The 15003-nt window shown below is 40.7% G+C and overlaps 1 protein-coding gene across 1 annotated transcript; it reads right to left on the bottom strand.

The window, feature by feature from the left end:
• Positions 1–245: 245 nt before the first annotated feature.
• Positions 246–6807, bottom strand: COMTD1 (catechol-O-methyltransferase domain containing 1). The gene is made up of 7 exons (XM_010000808.1): positions 6462–6807; positions 5350–5483; positions 4006–4111; positions 3007–3125; positions 2700–2754; positions 1161–1294; positions 246–398 (listed from the first exon to the last, which is right to left on the bottom strand). Exons 1-7 carry the CDS (start codon positions 6805–6807, stop codon positions 246–248), a joined length of 1047 nt encoding a protein of 348 aa, XP_009999110.1.
• Between the last annotated feature and the right edge of the window lie 8196 nt (positions 6808–15003).

The raw sequence follows: 15003 nt of genomic DNA, 5'->3' as shown, positions 1-15003 counted from the left end.
TTACAAGGACAAACTTGTGTACGTTTATTTTATTACAATTAAAACAATAAACCATAGTAGATCTCAAAATAAGTCTCTCTTCTCAACTTAGCTGCCCTTATGATCCTGCTGCTCCTAGAGTCTACCAGGCTATGCTATCCAGTGGAGATATAGGTTAAATAACCATTTTTTGATACTGCTTCACCTGTGTTTTTCATAATGATTTGATGCTGCTTGTTGTTTCCTATCTGCTGGGCTTCCTCCGGTTACAACTTGAATGCTAATGTGACTCCATCCCCCATTGGAAGCATGCTGATATTGACTCGTGCATCTCTGAGAAGCTTCTCATTGAGGTGGTGGATGCTCTGGGTTGCCAAGTCATCCTTTCTTGGTTTTAGCACTCTTCCACTCCAAAGGACCTATTGAAATGAGAACTATCATGCACTTAATTGGTTCCCATATGTTCTTCATACCACAAAAGAAGTGTTGGAAAAGGTCCTGCATGTTTTTTAGAAATTGATGTTATTTTATGGATTTTGGTTTTTTAGTGGTTTCTGACATGGAGCTCTCCTAAGCGAGTGGAATTGGGAGTCCACAGAACTGGCTAACAGTACTTTTACTGCAAATTAGAACACACAATTAAAAAAAACAGATGTGATTAAACATAGGTATTTTTAAAAGCCCCAATTCAGCTGCCGCCATACCTCTGAAGGTGCCTGAATTTTAACATTATTCTTTGTTTCTAGTGAAGTTTACTAAATGATAACTTACTAGTAATTAATGATCACAGATGCTACCTTTGATCTTGCATAAGCACTGCACATAGAAGAAAAAGTACTACAAAACAACTCCGAATAATACAGAGCACTCTCTGTAATAAATGATGAAAAATTGTTAAGTTTCTGTTATGACAGGCTGTTTATGTACTAGCAGAAATTTAACACATTACTTCTGCTATAGGGTTTTACTCCTTTCTTATATTAGTCTTCCATATAGCTTACTTTAGGAATTTATGTTGAATTTGAAAAGCCTCCTTTGTATAACATGGGACAAATATGTTGCAATTGGCAGCCAAGTTGCAGGTCAGAAATCACATTACTAACCCTGCTGTGACTTTTATTTTTCCCTTTCCCAGAGGCAAAAGCAGTAACTCCCTGTGCTACTACAACTGCAGTACTTACATTATCAATAGCTATTATTCCTCCTTTCTTTATGAGGCGCAAACATTTTTCATAGTACTCATTGTAGCTTTCTTTATCTGCATCAATGAAAGCAAAGTCAAAGGTTTCTGCTTCTCCACTGGCCAGCAATTCATCTAGAAGAGCAAGAAAGTGAGTTGTTACACCCTGGTTAATGCTGTGTAGGAGGAAGTTGTCCATTTGTGTCCAAATTTTCATTAAATAATGGTTTTGGTGCCTTGACCGGGCAGCCTATTCCTCTACAGCTAATTACTAGAAAAGCTTATCCCACAGAAACCAATTTAGGCATGATGCGTTCCATAAAACACTCAGTTACTGGGTTTTGCCTACTTGGAAGTTCATGGAGTAGTTCTAAACCAGCAGAAACAGCTGGGACTGCTGAAAGGTGCAGTAAAAACAAGTCAAGTAGTTTGAAACACACTCTACATCTTCAGCTGTTTTTTGAGCTGACTGAGAAGAACTGTTTTCTTAAATGGAGCAGGATTTTTCTTGTACCTGTGAACAGTCCCTAAAATGCTAATCTCTTGTTGATCAAATGTCATAGTACAGCTCATGAACAAACCCTCTCACAGTGAAAGATTGCTCTAAGTGTTCACTCTCTGGGCTAAGGCAAGTGGAATTCAGATTTGAGTTCTCTTAAATGGGAACTCCAAATCACCAGTTGCAGAGGGGCTGATTGCTGCCTTCCTTAAGAGTCTTGGCCACCCTTCTCACCTGCCCTTATCCTCTGTCAACAGAGGACTTTTTGTTTGAAGTACTGCTTAGACAAAGATGTCCATCAGACTTCAAGGACAGTGCAACCTAGCAGACTGCTAGTATTTGCCTCTTTATAAAAGAGGGATGCATTTGGAAGTAATATAAGGGCATAGATGGATCTGCAGATTAATCAAACACCTTTGCTGCAAATCTTCTTCCACCTCCTCCATTCTTAGCAAATTTATTGCATGTTCATAATATTTATTAATATTCCATTTGCCCCACATATTCTCTTTTCTTGAATGAGGAAAGTCATTGCCTTTCTAATGGTCTGGAATGCTTTTGACACATCCTAAATTTGAAGTTCTCTGGCCACAGTTCAACTGTCATATCCTAAGTTTTATATTCTGTATTTTTTCTGCACTTCAGCCCTTTCAGAAACCTCCTTCTGTCTATAACAAAGAAATACTTGCTTAAACTGGACAATGGATAAGAGAAATTGGACTTTGTCTAATCTGTTCTAATCTGCTTTACCAGAAGAAGCTGACAATAGTACTTTATAGATTAAACAAGGCTATGGTTAGTAAAGGTGAGTGACCAGTACAGCCCACCACACATGACAAGCATTTTCTTCCTTTTTGCTAGCTTGTAGGAATACTAAACTTATGAAGTTTTCTGACTGATTTTCCCCCCACCAGTGTAAAAGAAGCTGTCTCACTTAGCAAAGGGATTGTATCCAGAAGCATATTTGGTCTTGAATTTCATCAGCATTATATCTATCTTGTATTTCCAGGGAAGGGAAAAATAAAAAGTGAGGTTACTTACCAAGTGTTTGAATTGCTGGTTTAATCCGCAGGTCAATTTTATGCTCCACTCCTGCCTAGAGTGAAAAAGAACAAAGACTTTATGAAAATGGTCAAGAAATAAGCTGTTAGTGGATTGCATTCAGGGAATTACTAGTGTTCAGATATTTTTCCTATTATTTCTAGGTTCCAGATGGCACTTAGCTGTCTTTCCAAATTGAACTCTTAGCCTCCTTTAATAATAGGAATACTTCTGTATGAGTGTGCAAGTTTAAGATACCAAAATCTCTTGAGATGCAAATGCATATAACAGAAGAGACATTACTTACCTCTTTCCACAGTGGCTTTCCAATTTTGACATAATCCTCATTTATATCACAGGCAATAACTCTGCCATTATCTGGCAGGACAAGTGCCATATTCAAGGTATTATAACCTGTGAAGACACCTATGAAAATAATAACAGTCATTAACACTTACCATATTGTGGGAAAAAAAAAAGAAAGATAGTGAACTTCAGTATTCCCTTCAGCACTAAATATCTCAAAGGTGAAAGGAGTTAAGGATGGCAATTTGGTAATGGATACAAAAGCTTTTGCCCTCCATTGTAATGTAATGGTGGGTGTTTGTTTTTGGTTTTTGTTTGTTTTTGTTTTTCAGTGTGGTTTTGATTTTTTTTTAAGTTGATCTTTTAGCTAAGTTTCATGTGGGCTTTTTCCAAAAGTATCCTGAACACACAGGGCAGAGTCTGGCCTTGCATCTCTGAGCAACACCCTTATTTAAAAGGGAGCTAAATCCTGAGCGAAAGGGACAAGACCAGAAGCAAAATACATTATAACAAGGGCATCATAACAGCCAGGACAAGAATGATGAAGGTGGGAACCCAGACCTGATGGCTGAGCATTAGCTTGGCTGTGGGACATCCTGCTAACATAGGTGCATCTAGGAAAGTGGATTGGATGCAAGGCCTGTGCAGTGAAACCTTTCCTTCTTGCAAGAAACTGATACAGGAAGGAATGAACACATCCTGCCTGGAATAGCTGCCTGACATTGGAGACCCAAGCGATCTGTTTATCTCATTTTTTCAGATTGCCTCTGAGTTGAGGAGATATCCATGCTGATACTAGAATTACTGAATGTGCAGATAGACAAAGTGACAAGTAAGTGCAAATTAGATGCTATTTTTCACACTGTAGTTTGCCCACCTGATTGCTGAGACAGGAATGCGGTGCCCTACTATACCTTATCTTGTGTAAATATGGCTGTATTTGGAGAAACACAGCCAGGAGCTTTATTGTACTACAGAGAAGACAAAGTTACTTTCTTACCTATTTCAATAACTTTCTTGGCTTTAATGAGTTTGACCAAATTTGCCATAAGCTGAGCCTGGTCACAGGACACCATCATTTTACCACAGGGATGATCAGCAGTGAGCTTGGAAGGCAAAAAAAAATAACACATCATAACAAGCAAAATATTCCAAAACAGTATCCTAGGCAAAAACCCCAGAGACACCCCAGGAAAAAACGACACTCTTATAATTTTCATTTTAGATAGCTTTGTGCTCCATCTATGAGCCAGAAACTGTTTTGAATGTAGCAGTAACTGAGGAGAGCAGGGTGTGTGTCATAAGCAGAGACTAATCATCAAAGCTGGGTTAAAGTCCATGGCCAAAGGTCAGGCATCATTCCAGCTACACAGCACAGAACTGGAGGTGCTGCGCCTCCCTCCAAGGTGGGAGGTCCCCTGGACTGAGGGGGAGGCAGCAAGGGAAGTAGGGCTATGCCATGGCAATTCAGTGGAAAGGCAAGTCCTCCTATTTCCTTTCTTCTTCTAGGGCTCATTTGAACCAAGCAGCTCCAGTACTTAACATGGAATTGCTTTAATACAATAGCTTGTGTCACTTGAAATGTCCTAGCTGGGAGTCAGGAGGTCTGTTCTGAGCTCTGACACAGGAGCATGCTAGAGGACACCACCTCTGTGAGCTACAGGTTCCTTACCTGCCAATGAAAATGAACAGAACGAATCTGTTCAAGTTAAAATCAAGAACAGCCCGAACACATGGGCTTGGGAGCCATGGATAAACAGATGTGTCTAAAACATATGCTGGTACTCTTAAAATCTTATTTGGGGAGCCATTAACATTGGAAAGTAGGTACTATCAGTTTAAAACAAATTCTGGACAACTTTGCATTGCTTCTCTTATGTAAAAAGTGTACCCAAGGGTAGTGGATTTGCCCAGGATTTCTTCTGGACCAGATATCACCACCAAGTATAAATATGTATACAGAGTAGTCTCTAAGGACTAGAAATGCCAAAAAGCACAAGGAGCAGGAAAAGGAAAAGATTTGAGCCATCTTTCCGTGTACATCAAATAATGGTCTTCACCAGCAAGTAGTATTTTGGTTTCCTCCTCAAGGTTCTAGCAGAGAAACCTTAAGGGCCCAGGCTATTAGGTATCTCCGTAAGGAACAGACAGCTGTGCAACTGAGTCCTTCCTTAATGATCTGGTACTTTTGTGTACTACCACCTATAAATCCAGGAATGTGTGAATAAGATGGAGGAAGGAATGTCACAGAGTGTCCAACAGTTCAGGACAAGACATGGACAATACTAAAAGGGCCTAGCGGAAGACTGAACAGAAATTCTGTATTGAGGGGTAAAATACTGACCAGTCTCAGCTTCTTTAGAATTGGGTGTTCCCGCAAAGAGTGATCCAGTATGTATTGCCAGAGAGGACTGTTTTTCCCAATAATGCTCTTGGATGATTTGGGTGTCCCAAAAACTAAGGAAGGGTATCTTTTACCTTAAAAAACAAATACAGAATAATAGGAAGTTTTATCTTTTTTTCAGTTATTGCCTGCTTAGATGAAGCAAACACTTGAATTTCACTAAAGGTTAAAGAGTTCTTTGCTCTGAAAATCCAGTGAAAAAGGAAAATGCAATATAGCTGGACTGCTCAGTGGTCTGTAATTTTTTCCTCTTCTTTTTAACCTCCAAGATGTCCAGCCTCAAATCTGAAAAGGCTGAAAGGGAAAGGCTTGGGTACTATGTTGTTCATAGAATAGCATCATAGAATTGTTTTGGTTCAAAAAGAACTTCAAGATCATCAAGTCCAGCCATTAACCCAGCACTTCCAAGTTCAGTGGCCTATGTGGAGGTTATAGGCTGTTGTATTCTTATAGGACAAGTAACCACACCAAAACTCAAATGGCACGTGTGAGGAGAAAAACATGAATGAGGCACACTATTTTCTTCACCTGGGGACCCTGTTTTGTAGATGGACAGAGGTTCTTAATCTTTAGTGCTGTCAGCTGATGCAATTTATCAAGCCCTGTATTCTAATAACTTTCCTAGCCAGGAACTTGCCCTCTAGCCAGGGGAAGTCTGGCATTGCTCAATGGCTTTTTTAGCATGAAGCCAGTGTGCAAAAAAAAGTGGGTGCTGAAGGCTGTAGTTTCATGTCTATTGCTTGTCTACTGAAATGCATAACTGATTTCAGCTATGATGCTCAATGCTTCTTTTACTGAATGGGGCACATATTTTAAATAACAAAAAACAGTTCCACATCTCCTGATAGTTGTTTGCTATTAAAAAACGGCTTTGTTTTGAGGTTTTAATTTATTTTCTGTTAATGGCTCTATTTTACAGCTGATCAGACTGAGGTGTAGATTATTTCAGCAACCTGCCTGAAGTCAAAGCATAAGTAGGCAAGTGGCTGTGCTACAAGCCCAACAGCAGACCCCCTTCCCCTGCCTGACCGTGGGCTCGCTCTTCCTCTGACCCCGGGGTATGGAAGCGAAACTGTTTCCAGAAGAGAAACTGTGACACCAGGAGACACGGCAGCGTTTTCCGGCTGGCCATATAAGTGCGGGAAGGGGCCGGGCTGGGAAGGTGTCCTCGCCGTGGCCGGGACCTTGTCTGCGGCCCCGCGCTGCAGTGCCTGGATTACAGGGCTTGGGCTGTAAGAGCATCAGTGTCTTTACAGCCGCAGCTCGGCGAAATCCCGGCCTGCTGGGCAGCCCCGCTCGGAGGGGCGCGGGGGCGATGCCCCTTTTAGGACCGTCCGCAGCTGGGGGACCCCGCCTGCTCCCGGGGGGACCTGCCCGGGCGCCCCTGTCCCCCTCCATTTCGCGGTGGGGATAAGAGGAGGACGCAGCCCCCTGATCCCCCATGAGATAGGGGTGTGCGCTGCTTACCCGGTAATTAGCGCCGTAATTAGCGCTAATCAGCTCATTAAACCCGCGCCAGCCCGGGCCTGTCACCCCTGACCCCCCCCCCCCCCCCCCCCGGGGGCGCGCCCGGCCGTGCGCGGGCGCCGTGCTGGGCCGGCGGGCCGGGCTGTCCTGCCCTGCGGGGCGGCTGGCTCTGTAGCGGTGTGTGAAGCGGTAAAGGCAGCAGCTGGAGTTTGTGCCGCCACCTCCTCGGGGACTGGCTCTGGCACGGCTTCGCTGCAGTCCTGGTTTTAAAGCACGCCCAAGTGTTGTGTGAGCTGGCGGTGTCCTCGTGGGAGGCTTGGTCCTCTACCTAGCCCAGGAAACGTGCTGTCTCTTCCTCTTAGCACAGATTTTTTTTCTGCAGTGGAGGTGCAGCAGATTCCGTCTCAAAAAGCCTGTAAGACTGTGGGACCTCAGTCCCACAGAACTGTGCCTCTTGAAGAGGGGTCAGGGTTTTGCTTTTCTTTTGTGAAGTGTTGGCAATATATAGATTTTGCAAAACCTTAGCAAGATGTGAAAATCTATCATTTTATGACTCTACAAGAGATGAAATTAGCAGTGTTCCACACAGACCAGGCATATGCAGGCATGGAGTGAGTGGTAACTTGGCCTCAACAGATGTAGGATGAAAGCAGGTAAGGCTTCCCTTTTGCCACATAATCAATAGAAAGCCAGATGAATCATGTTCTGGTAGGTTAGGATAACTTTTCAACTATGCTAGAGAAACTGCTTAGTATCAATGCAGTTAGCAGAAAAAAATACATATTTTTTTAAGTACATCTGAAGTGCAGGATTAAGTGTATCATTTAAAAAGGCCTGAGCTCCAAGCTCTTGTTTTTCTTTTACAGCAGCAGCTAATCATGTCAAGCACTAAGGAGTCTCCTGTGCTTTCTGACTTGCAGAACAAAGCAAGACATCTGATATGTCTTGGCAGATAGTGTCTTTCAGTTCATTGTAAGAATTTATTTGATTTTGAAAGCTGGGGATGCTGTTGGTGTATTGGGGTTTTTTTCGGGGATTCCCCCCCTCTTCCCCTACCCCCCCCCCCCCCCCCATTCCCCCGTTCAGTATCTAATAATTTTATCTTGTCTGCATTTTGCTTTTGTGAATGAAAGCATTTCACCCCATCTTTCAGAGGATGAGTTAACAGGAAGCGGTGGAATGTATCAGAACTGCAGGGGACCGCTGCCATAAATCAGATTTGTGACTGTGCAGCTCCATCTAGTGATTATTCTCTAAAACTGCAGCAGGAGGGAGAGTAATTTGTGGGATACTCTTTTTCATGAATCGCGCTAACGTTGTAAGCTTCCAGTGGCCTCAACTTTCAACTAGAAGAGCTGCCTCACTTGAAGCGCTCTGTATAAGTTTCTGAAACTGCACTCCACGACCCTCTCCCCAAAGGTCTTACCTAGTAGTAGCTTACCTGTGATGGCAGCATCAGAAGGTGTTTTACTGTGTTGGTGTATTGGACAATGTTTCATTTCCTTTAGATAAGGAAGTCGATTTACAGATATCTAGTCAATATAAGACCTTTTCTTAGAGTGGCAAAGGAGTTAAAGTCTTCCAATTAAATGAAAAGGAGCTAGCTGCTTTTCTTTGAGCCATTGCAGTTTTCTCTTTGTATAGCTCTGTGATATATTATTACTGGACAAGAAACTTTGATTAATCTGATTAACTAGGCACATGGTTGCAGTGTGCTGTGGTTACTTGGGCATTTAAACATTTGGTAGATTTCTGCCTGCTTCTTGTGCTGAGTAACGTGGAGGCTGCCTAGACATAAAACTGTGTGTGAAGTGGGCTTGGATACAAATGCCACTGCTCCCTGTACCCTCTATGTATAAGGTCAATCCAGTTGCACAGATTTCACGTATCAGGGTTGTTCAGACTCTTGCTGTGCCTGAAAGTGCCTTCTCCCTGGAATTGCACTCATGAAAGGATGTTTTTTTGCAACATCTTCAGACTGAATATGATAACTTTGGTGAAACATAAGGAGCAGGACAGACAGGATTCAGAATGACTGCTCAGTGGTCATCCTCAGGGTATGCAAATCCTCACTTTATTCATATCGATAACCTACCCATGTTTTCACAGTCACTGAGTAACTGATATCTCCAGTAATCTGTTCTCATACTGAAACCTTCAATCCAGGAGTGTCTTTATATGTGGGAATGTTGCACACCATCCACCTTGGTGTCATCTAGCTCTGTAGAATTACTGTAGATATGGGACTGGTGAAACATTAGCCTACTGATAAGGCTGTCATCCCACTTCAGGGGTCCCACCTTTCATTTGCAGCTATTTTTAGACAGACCAGTGACGTCCAGTAACTGAGGCATCAGTGTAAAATGCTAAATGAGTTAAATAAGCTGTTCCCTTCCACTATCCTTAGATTTTTAAACTTTTTTTCTTTTCTGTTTTTGATTTTGTTTTTCTTCCCATCTGCCCTTTTCCATATGTCAGCTACCTGAGCTCAGCCATTTGTTCTGGCAGTCTGTACCTTCCAGGATGTTGGTGGTTTTCTGTGGTCTGCTGCAAGGTGGTGATAAAGTGCAATATGTAACTACCTTGACTGACCTACTGCTGCACCACAGAGAAGTAAACTTTGTGCGTGGCTCAGCCACTCTCCAGTGTGGACAGCCAGGAGTTGTCCATACCATGACTTAAAGCCTACCTGCAACATATGCACTAAACCATAGTTGCTGTTGACGTGGTTTTACTAGAGCTATTGGCATCATGCATACTAAACCCTAGAATGGCAGCTAGAATGGTTTTATTAGACCAGGGTAGGTATGGATGACTCTTTTGAAAATCATATTCACTCTGTGGTGGAAAATCAATGTACATCACAGACAACCTGAAGGAAGTGTATATAAGGCATATTGGAACAGCAACACTCACTGGAAATAAACCCCATACATTTGTTGAAAATACATTGGCTTAGGCCACTGGGAAGAATTCAATGGGGTTATGTCTTGTGTCTGCTACATTCAGGTTGCAGTCTTCCTGGTGTGGCTTCAAGCATAATTTAAATGGAGCTTATTTCAAATCTTGGATACCCACACACTGTACTCCTCTGTTTACAATTATGGTAGCAGTCACAAGGTCCTGTAAAACAAGGCAGGATTTGCATAACATCTTGAGAAGGAAGTGTATATGCTACATGCATTTAGTTCAGTGAGCAAAGCAGAGATGTGTTTGGAGCTTATGTACAGCTGAAAGGAGGCAGTATTCTTTGCCCTTAGAGCCTTACAATATGAATATAAAAAAATGGCCACGGGCAGGAAGTGTAAGAAGGAGTTGGATCGTATTGATTTATGTGCTTGGCCGTAACCTAACTGCCCTGTCTCTCAGGAGAAATCAGAGCAGACACATTTTAAGAAAAATCCAGGAGGAAGGAAAATGAGGTTTGGAGCTGTTTTTAAGGAGTTTAGCTCAAATATGAGTGCAGTATGATGAAAAGCCCAGATACAAAGAGGAACCAAATAAGAATGCATTAATGCATTCAAATCGTCAGACTAACTGCTGAAAATGCCGACTGAGATGGCCTTCTGGATGGATGGGACATGAATGAGATTAGAGCTGGGAAAAAAGTTGCAGTAACCAAGGTGATGAGACCTTGGACAAAATTTTTAGTTGTGAACATGAATATACAGAAAAAATCCTGGAAATATGTAAAAATCTTTTTGGTTTTGTATGGTTGAATGTGAGGGCCTGGAGAGAAATTAGAGTTGAAAATGAAGAGTTATGAGTTGAGTGACAGACAAAATTATTATTTTTTCTATATTGATGGAGGAGAAAAGTTGGGAGAGCTGAGGTTGACCTCATTTTAACCATCCTCAGAGAGGTGTAAGAAACAGATTGGGATTTTAATCTGGCTGCAAGGAGATAGGAAAGAAGAGGCAGATGTGCAAGTTGTAGGCATCAACATGGTAGATGAATGCATGTATAGGTGGGGTCAGTTAATGAAAAAAAAAACACAACAGGAAGCCATCAATTCCTATACCTTTTAAGCAATCCACAGATAAACAAACCCATAAGCATTCTATTTTATTGATTTATTTAATTAATTGTAATGTATTTTCATAATCTCTTTGGGTAAAAGTCAAACAGAATTTATTGACCATATTTCTGTGTTCATTCATCTGTTTATCTTAGGCATTGTGGACAACACATGTACATATTTTCTAATTTTAGACTCTGCAATGTATATTCCCTTGCAAGACTTTGATAAATCAGTTGACAGTGGCATATTTTAGAGGACTATATGTGGAATTATTTTTTTATTCACAATTGAGATTTCTTTTTTCTTCCAGTTGGTTTTACTGTTGTATTTGTCTGTTGCATCCCTGTTATCTCTCTAATATAGTATACACTTAATATTTCATTTTACAGTTCTGTAATGCAGTGTTTGCCATTTATTGTCATAACCTCCTTGACCCCAGAGATACCATTCCACATGTATCTTTTGTAGCAATTTTTTTGCAGTAAATGTTCATACATCATCTCAACTGAAAATATTTGGATTGTAAGAATAGTACAATCTATTTTTTAATCTGTGATAAATGGAATTGCTCTCCAAAATTTTCTTCTGATAGTTGAATTCAGTAATTTGAAGTAAGACTCATCATTGCTTCTAAAGTTATCTGGAATTTTTTTATCAGGCAAACAGTAAGTACCAAAGCTTCCTTTAATATGATTCATTGTCTAGCTGGAGGGTAATCACTAAAATGGAACGCAGACATGAACAATGACTTTAACTAAGTTGGTTCAGTTACTTTCATCCCACTCAGCTACTTCTATTGCATTCAGTCTTCCGTGGGAGCTTTTAAAGTATGTCTTTCGATAACAGCTTGTAAAGGCTGTGGTACCTTCACATCTATTTCAAGGCTAAGGTATCAACATATCAAATGCTGCTGCTAAGAAAGCTGGTGATTCATGAGCCCATAAGCCTTAAGCCATTAAACTTGCAAACAGCGAATGGTTTAGAAACAGTTTTCGGCTAGAAGCATTTTGACATATTGGTAAATATTTTCAGGCCTTACTGGCTTACAGGCCAACATTTTGAATATATATGACTCCTTTTTGCCATCTCATTACAAGACTAGGTTCAACTTTGGACATGCAGGTATCGTGAGGAGAGATAGCCCCTGCCAAGCAGCATAATGCCCAGTGCAAAGTAAGTTAATGGCTTCTATGAAAATATCTCACAAGTATCAAGGACTGTAAAAATCAAATTGAGCTTGACTGGGGAGATCCAGTGAAATAGCTCATTCAGTGGCTCAGCTTGACAGAAGCAATGATAGAAGCAGTTCTCCTGACAAAGACAGTTTGTTATTGAAGGATGTGATTTGGAGGCACGTTAAATTTCTCAGAACAGGTGATAGACTGTTCTGAATTATCTCCTTTCAGGTCGTGGCCTAGCCTTACACTTGGAACAACTGCATAGACAGTTGTGTAATGGATGCTTGTTACTGAGGTATAGAGCTTGGTATTAACTGGCTCCCACAAATGGTCCCCATGTGATGGAAATAAGCACAGCTTGAGTGAAGCATTCTGCTTTACTTACAAAGCCTGCTGCTGCAAGTCTCAAGATGTTGCTCCATGTAAGCCTTAAACTACATAGAGTATGAACAAAATATGAGAACTTTTGCTCCTTATCACTCTGATACACATAATAAGATGAAAGAAGCAGTGAACAAATCAACCATAACTATGACACCTCATTAACCAGGCTCTCCCATACCATTATCTTTTGCCTCTTTTCTTTTTGACATCTGAAGTAATCTGTGTGAAAGGCTAGCAAACTGGATTTGTTTCATACCAGCTGTGTGAATGGATGCCAAAAATGAAGGCTAGTTTTGGAAGCACTTTGGTCTTTCCTTTCCATTAAGGACCTTTGTCATGGAGTTTCCAGTGCACCAGAGCAACAGCAGCGGCATGAAAGCAGGAGAGGTGCAGAGACTGGGGTGTTCATAGGTAGTCTGCCTCAAGCATATTAAAGAACAAAGAGTTATCATCTCACTAGATCTGGTTCCTAGAGAGCTCTAGGTCAGATTGCCATTCCACAAGTAAGAGTTTGTCACAAGAGTGTGAAAACTATGCTAGTCTACTTACTTTGGGACTTAAAATGAAGAATTCCTAGTGGACTGTTTGTCAGTGGGGAAGAATAGAGAAAAGACAATATAGTAGTCAACTGTGGTTTGTTAATATGATGCAGATGTGCAGAAGTTGGTACTGTATTTAGCAGGTAAAATACATCTGCTGGAGAGGGAGCCCAGTTAGAATTAGCAGCTGAAACTCCTTGTGTGGTGCATTACCCCCTTCAGGCTGAAGAAGTACGAGTGGGGATGGCTCAGGTACCTCCAGGAAACAGGAGAGTGAGAGGTGCAGAGAGTAGAGTCTGACATTGCAAAGGGCAGATTGCTGGTTGGAGGAAAGGTAGGAAATTTTTTTTTAATTGTGTGCAATGCTCCATTTTTTCCCCATTTTTTTTTTTTTTTTAAATTGGAGAAACTAACCTTTTTCCTCTCTACAATGTTCTGAAGACAATTGCTACAATTTTATATAATTTTTGTTTTTAGTATTAATGGCTTTTATTTCTTAACTGCTGCATTTCTTTGTATTAGAATACTAAAAAAGGGCTATACTTTTTTATCCTGTTCTGGTTTAATTTTGTTATATATATTTTAAATAACATCAGCTCCTTCTAATATAAACAATTGGAACAGTTCTGTTAAATTTGGTAAGAATTTTTTAAAGGATCCCTAACATGTGAACTTTGAATTTTTCAGTGCCAGTCATCTTTTTTATGGGAATAAGGCTTTCCTAGCATAGTATTTCAAAGTTATGTTTTTATTGCTTCCTTTTAGTGTTTTGAAGATCAGAAGATCCTTCTGTATTAGTTTACTTGAATCATATTTTCTCTTTTTAATCAAAATTTCTATCCATTTTGTTTTTAAGAAATCCCTTTCTTCCCATCTCTTTACAACCTGGACTTGACTTCATAAGAATCTCTTACTGAACCATAAACTACCTTTATAAATATCATTTTTCCTTGAAAGCTATATCTTACTGCAATGACCAAAGTTTTGTCATGTGTTAGATTAAGATGTCTGCCTAAAATCAATAATGCTGAGGTAACAACATTGGTTTCTGCTAGGCTCTCAATTACTTTCTCAGTTGTTTGTCATAGGAAGAATATATGATCAGTTGTTTCCCCTGCAGGCTATAAAACCAGCCTGTTCTCTTTTGATCACTTCTGCATACTTCACTTTTACTCTCCTAAGTGTAACACAGATTTTTAGAGCCTTGGACCTGTGAAGTAGCAAAATGATTCTTCTGTAGTCCATTCCAAGGGATAATAGCTTCCCTCTCTAAAGCATCATAAATATCTTTGGACAACAGCTGGCTCTTTTGAGTTACATTGCACAATCACCATGGAATCTGTTCCTGACTCTGCCATGCTCTTTGAAGAAATACCTGGAAGAAATTTACTTCACAGTCTTTCCTTTGCACCTTGTGTTCCCTGTAGTCCTTTGCACCTTACACTCACTGTTGCACTTCTTTGCACATAGTCCCTTATTCTTTGGATCTGTTTGGGTAACAAGCTGTAGAAGTACTAGTCTTTGAGTCTTTTTTCCCTTCTTTTTGTCTTCCCTTCCCTCCTGTACCTTTGTGGGTTTTTTTCAGATGGTTTCTGGTGCTGTTTTGTTCTTGAAGTTGCTGCATTTTGCCACAGAGGGGAAACACTATCATTCTTTGTTCTTTCCTACAAGCTTTACTTTTGTTCTCTCTTAATCTTCTTTATCTGAAATAAATTACATTGTACCTGCATGATTCTGGTAGAGACTCTGCTAGGCAGAGACATACTTGAAATAGTAGCCTCTCTTGTGAAAATGGGAGCAGCTGTAATGGGGCAATCGAGTCAGCAGTTGCTCGTTATTCTAAGTGTTTTTCCCTCAAAAAGAAGCAAGGATGCTTCTGAATGAGACTTCAGAGGTAACGGGTAAGTTGGAGAAGGTAAACTGAAGTTCTGGTCCCATCTTATTGCTGAAGAGAAACTACCCTTAGTTACTTCTGGGTTTTAACAGATCCTGTCTTATAAGGGTA

The sequence above is a fragment of the Chaetura pelagica genome, unplaced genomic scaffold (genome assembly GCF_000747805.2).
Source record: "Chaetura pelagica isolate M959 unplaced genomic scaffold, ChaPel_1.0 scaffold166, whole genome shotgun sequence".
NCBI lineage: Eukaryota > Metazoa > Chordata > Aves > Apodiformes > Apodidae > Chaetura > Chaetura pelagica.
Note: the sequence above shows the minus strand (reverse complement) of the source record. Positions and strands in the feature narration are given on the sequence as shown.

Bases quoted from the DNA above. Each gene is read 5' to 3' on its own strand.
- COMTD1 (XM_010000808.1), bottom strand. From the start codon at position 6,807: ATGGAGGGGGACAGGGGCGCCCGGGCAGGTCCCCCCGGGAGCAGGCGG. The intron at 5,484-6,461 runs GTCAGAGGAAGA...TTGTTTTTTAAG, and splicing joins TTTCGCTTCCATACCCCGGG to GTAAAAGATACCCTTCCTTA. The intron at 2,755-3,006 runs GTAAGTAATGTC...TTTTCACTCTAG, and splicing joins GAAAGCCACTGTGGAAAGAG to GCAGGAGTGGAGCATAAAAT.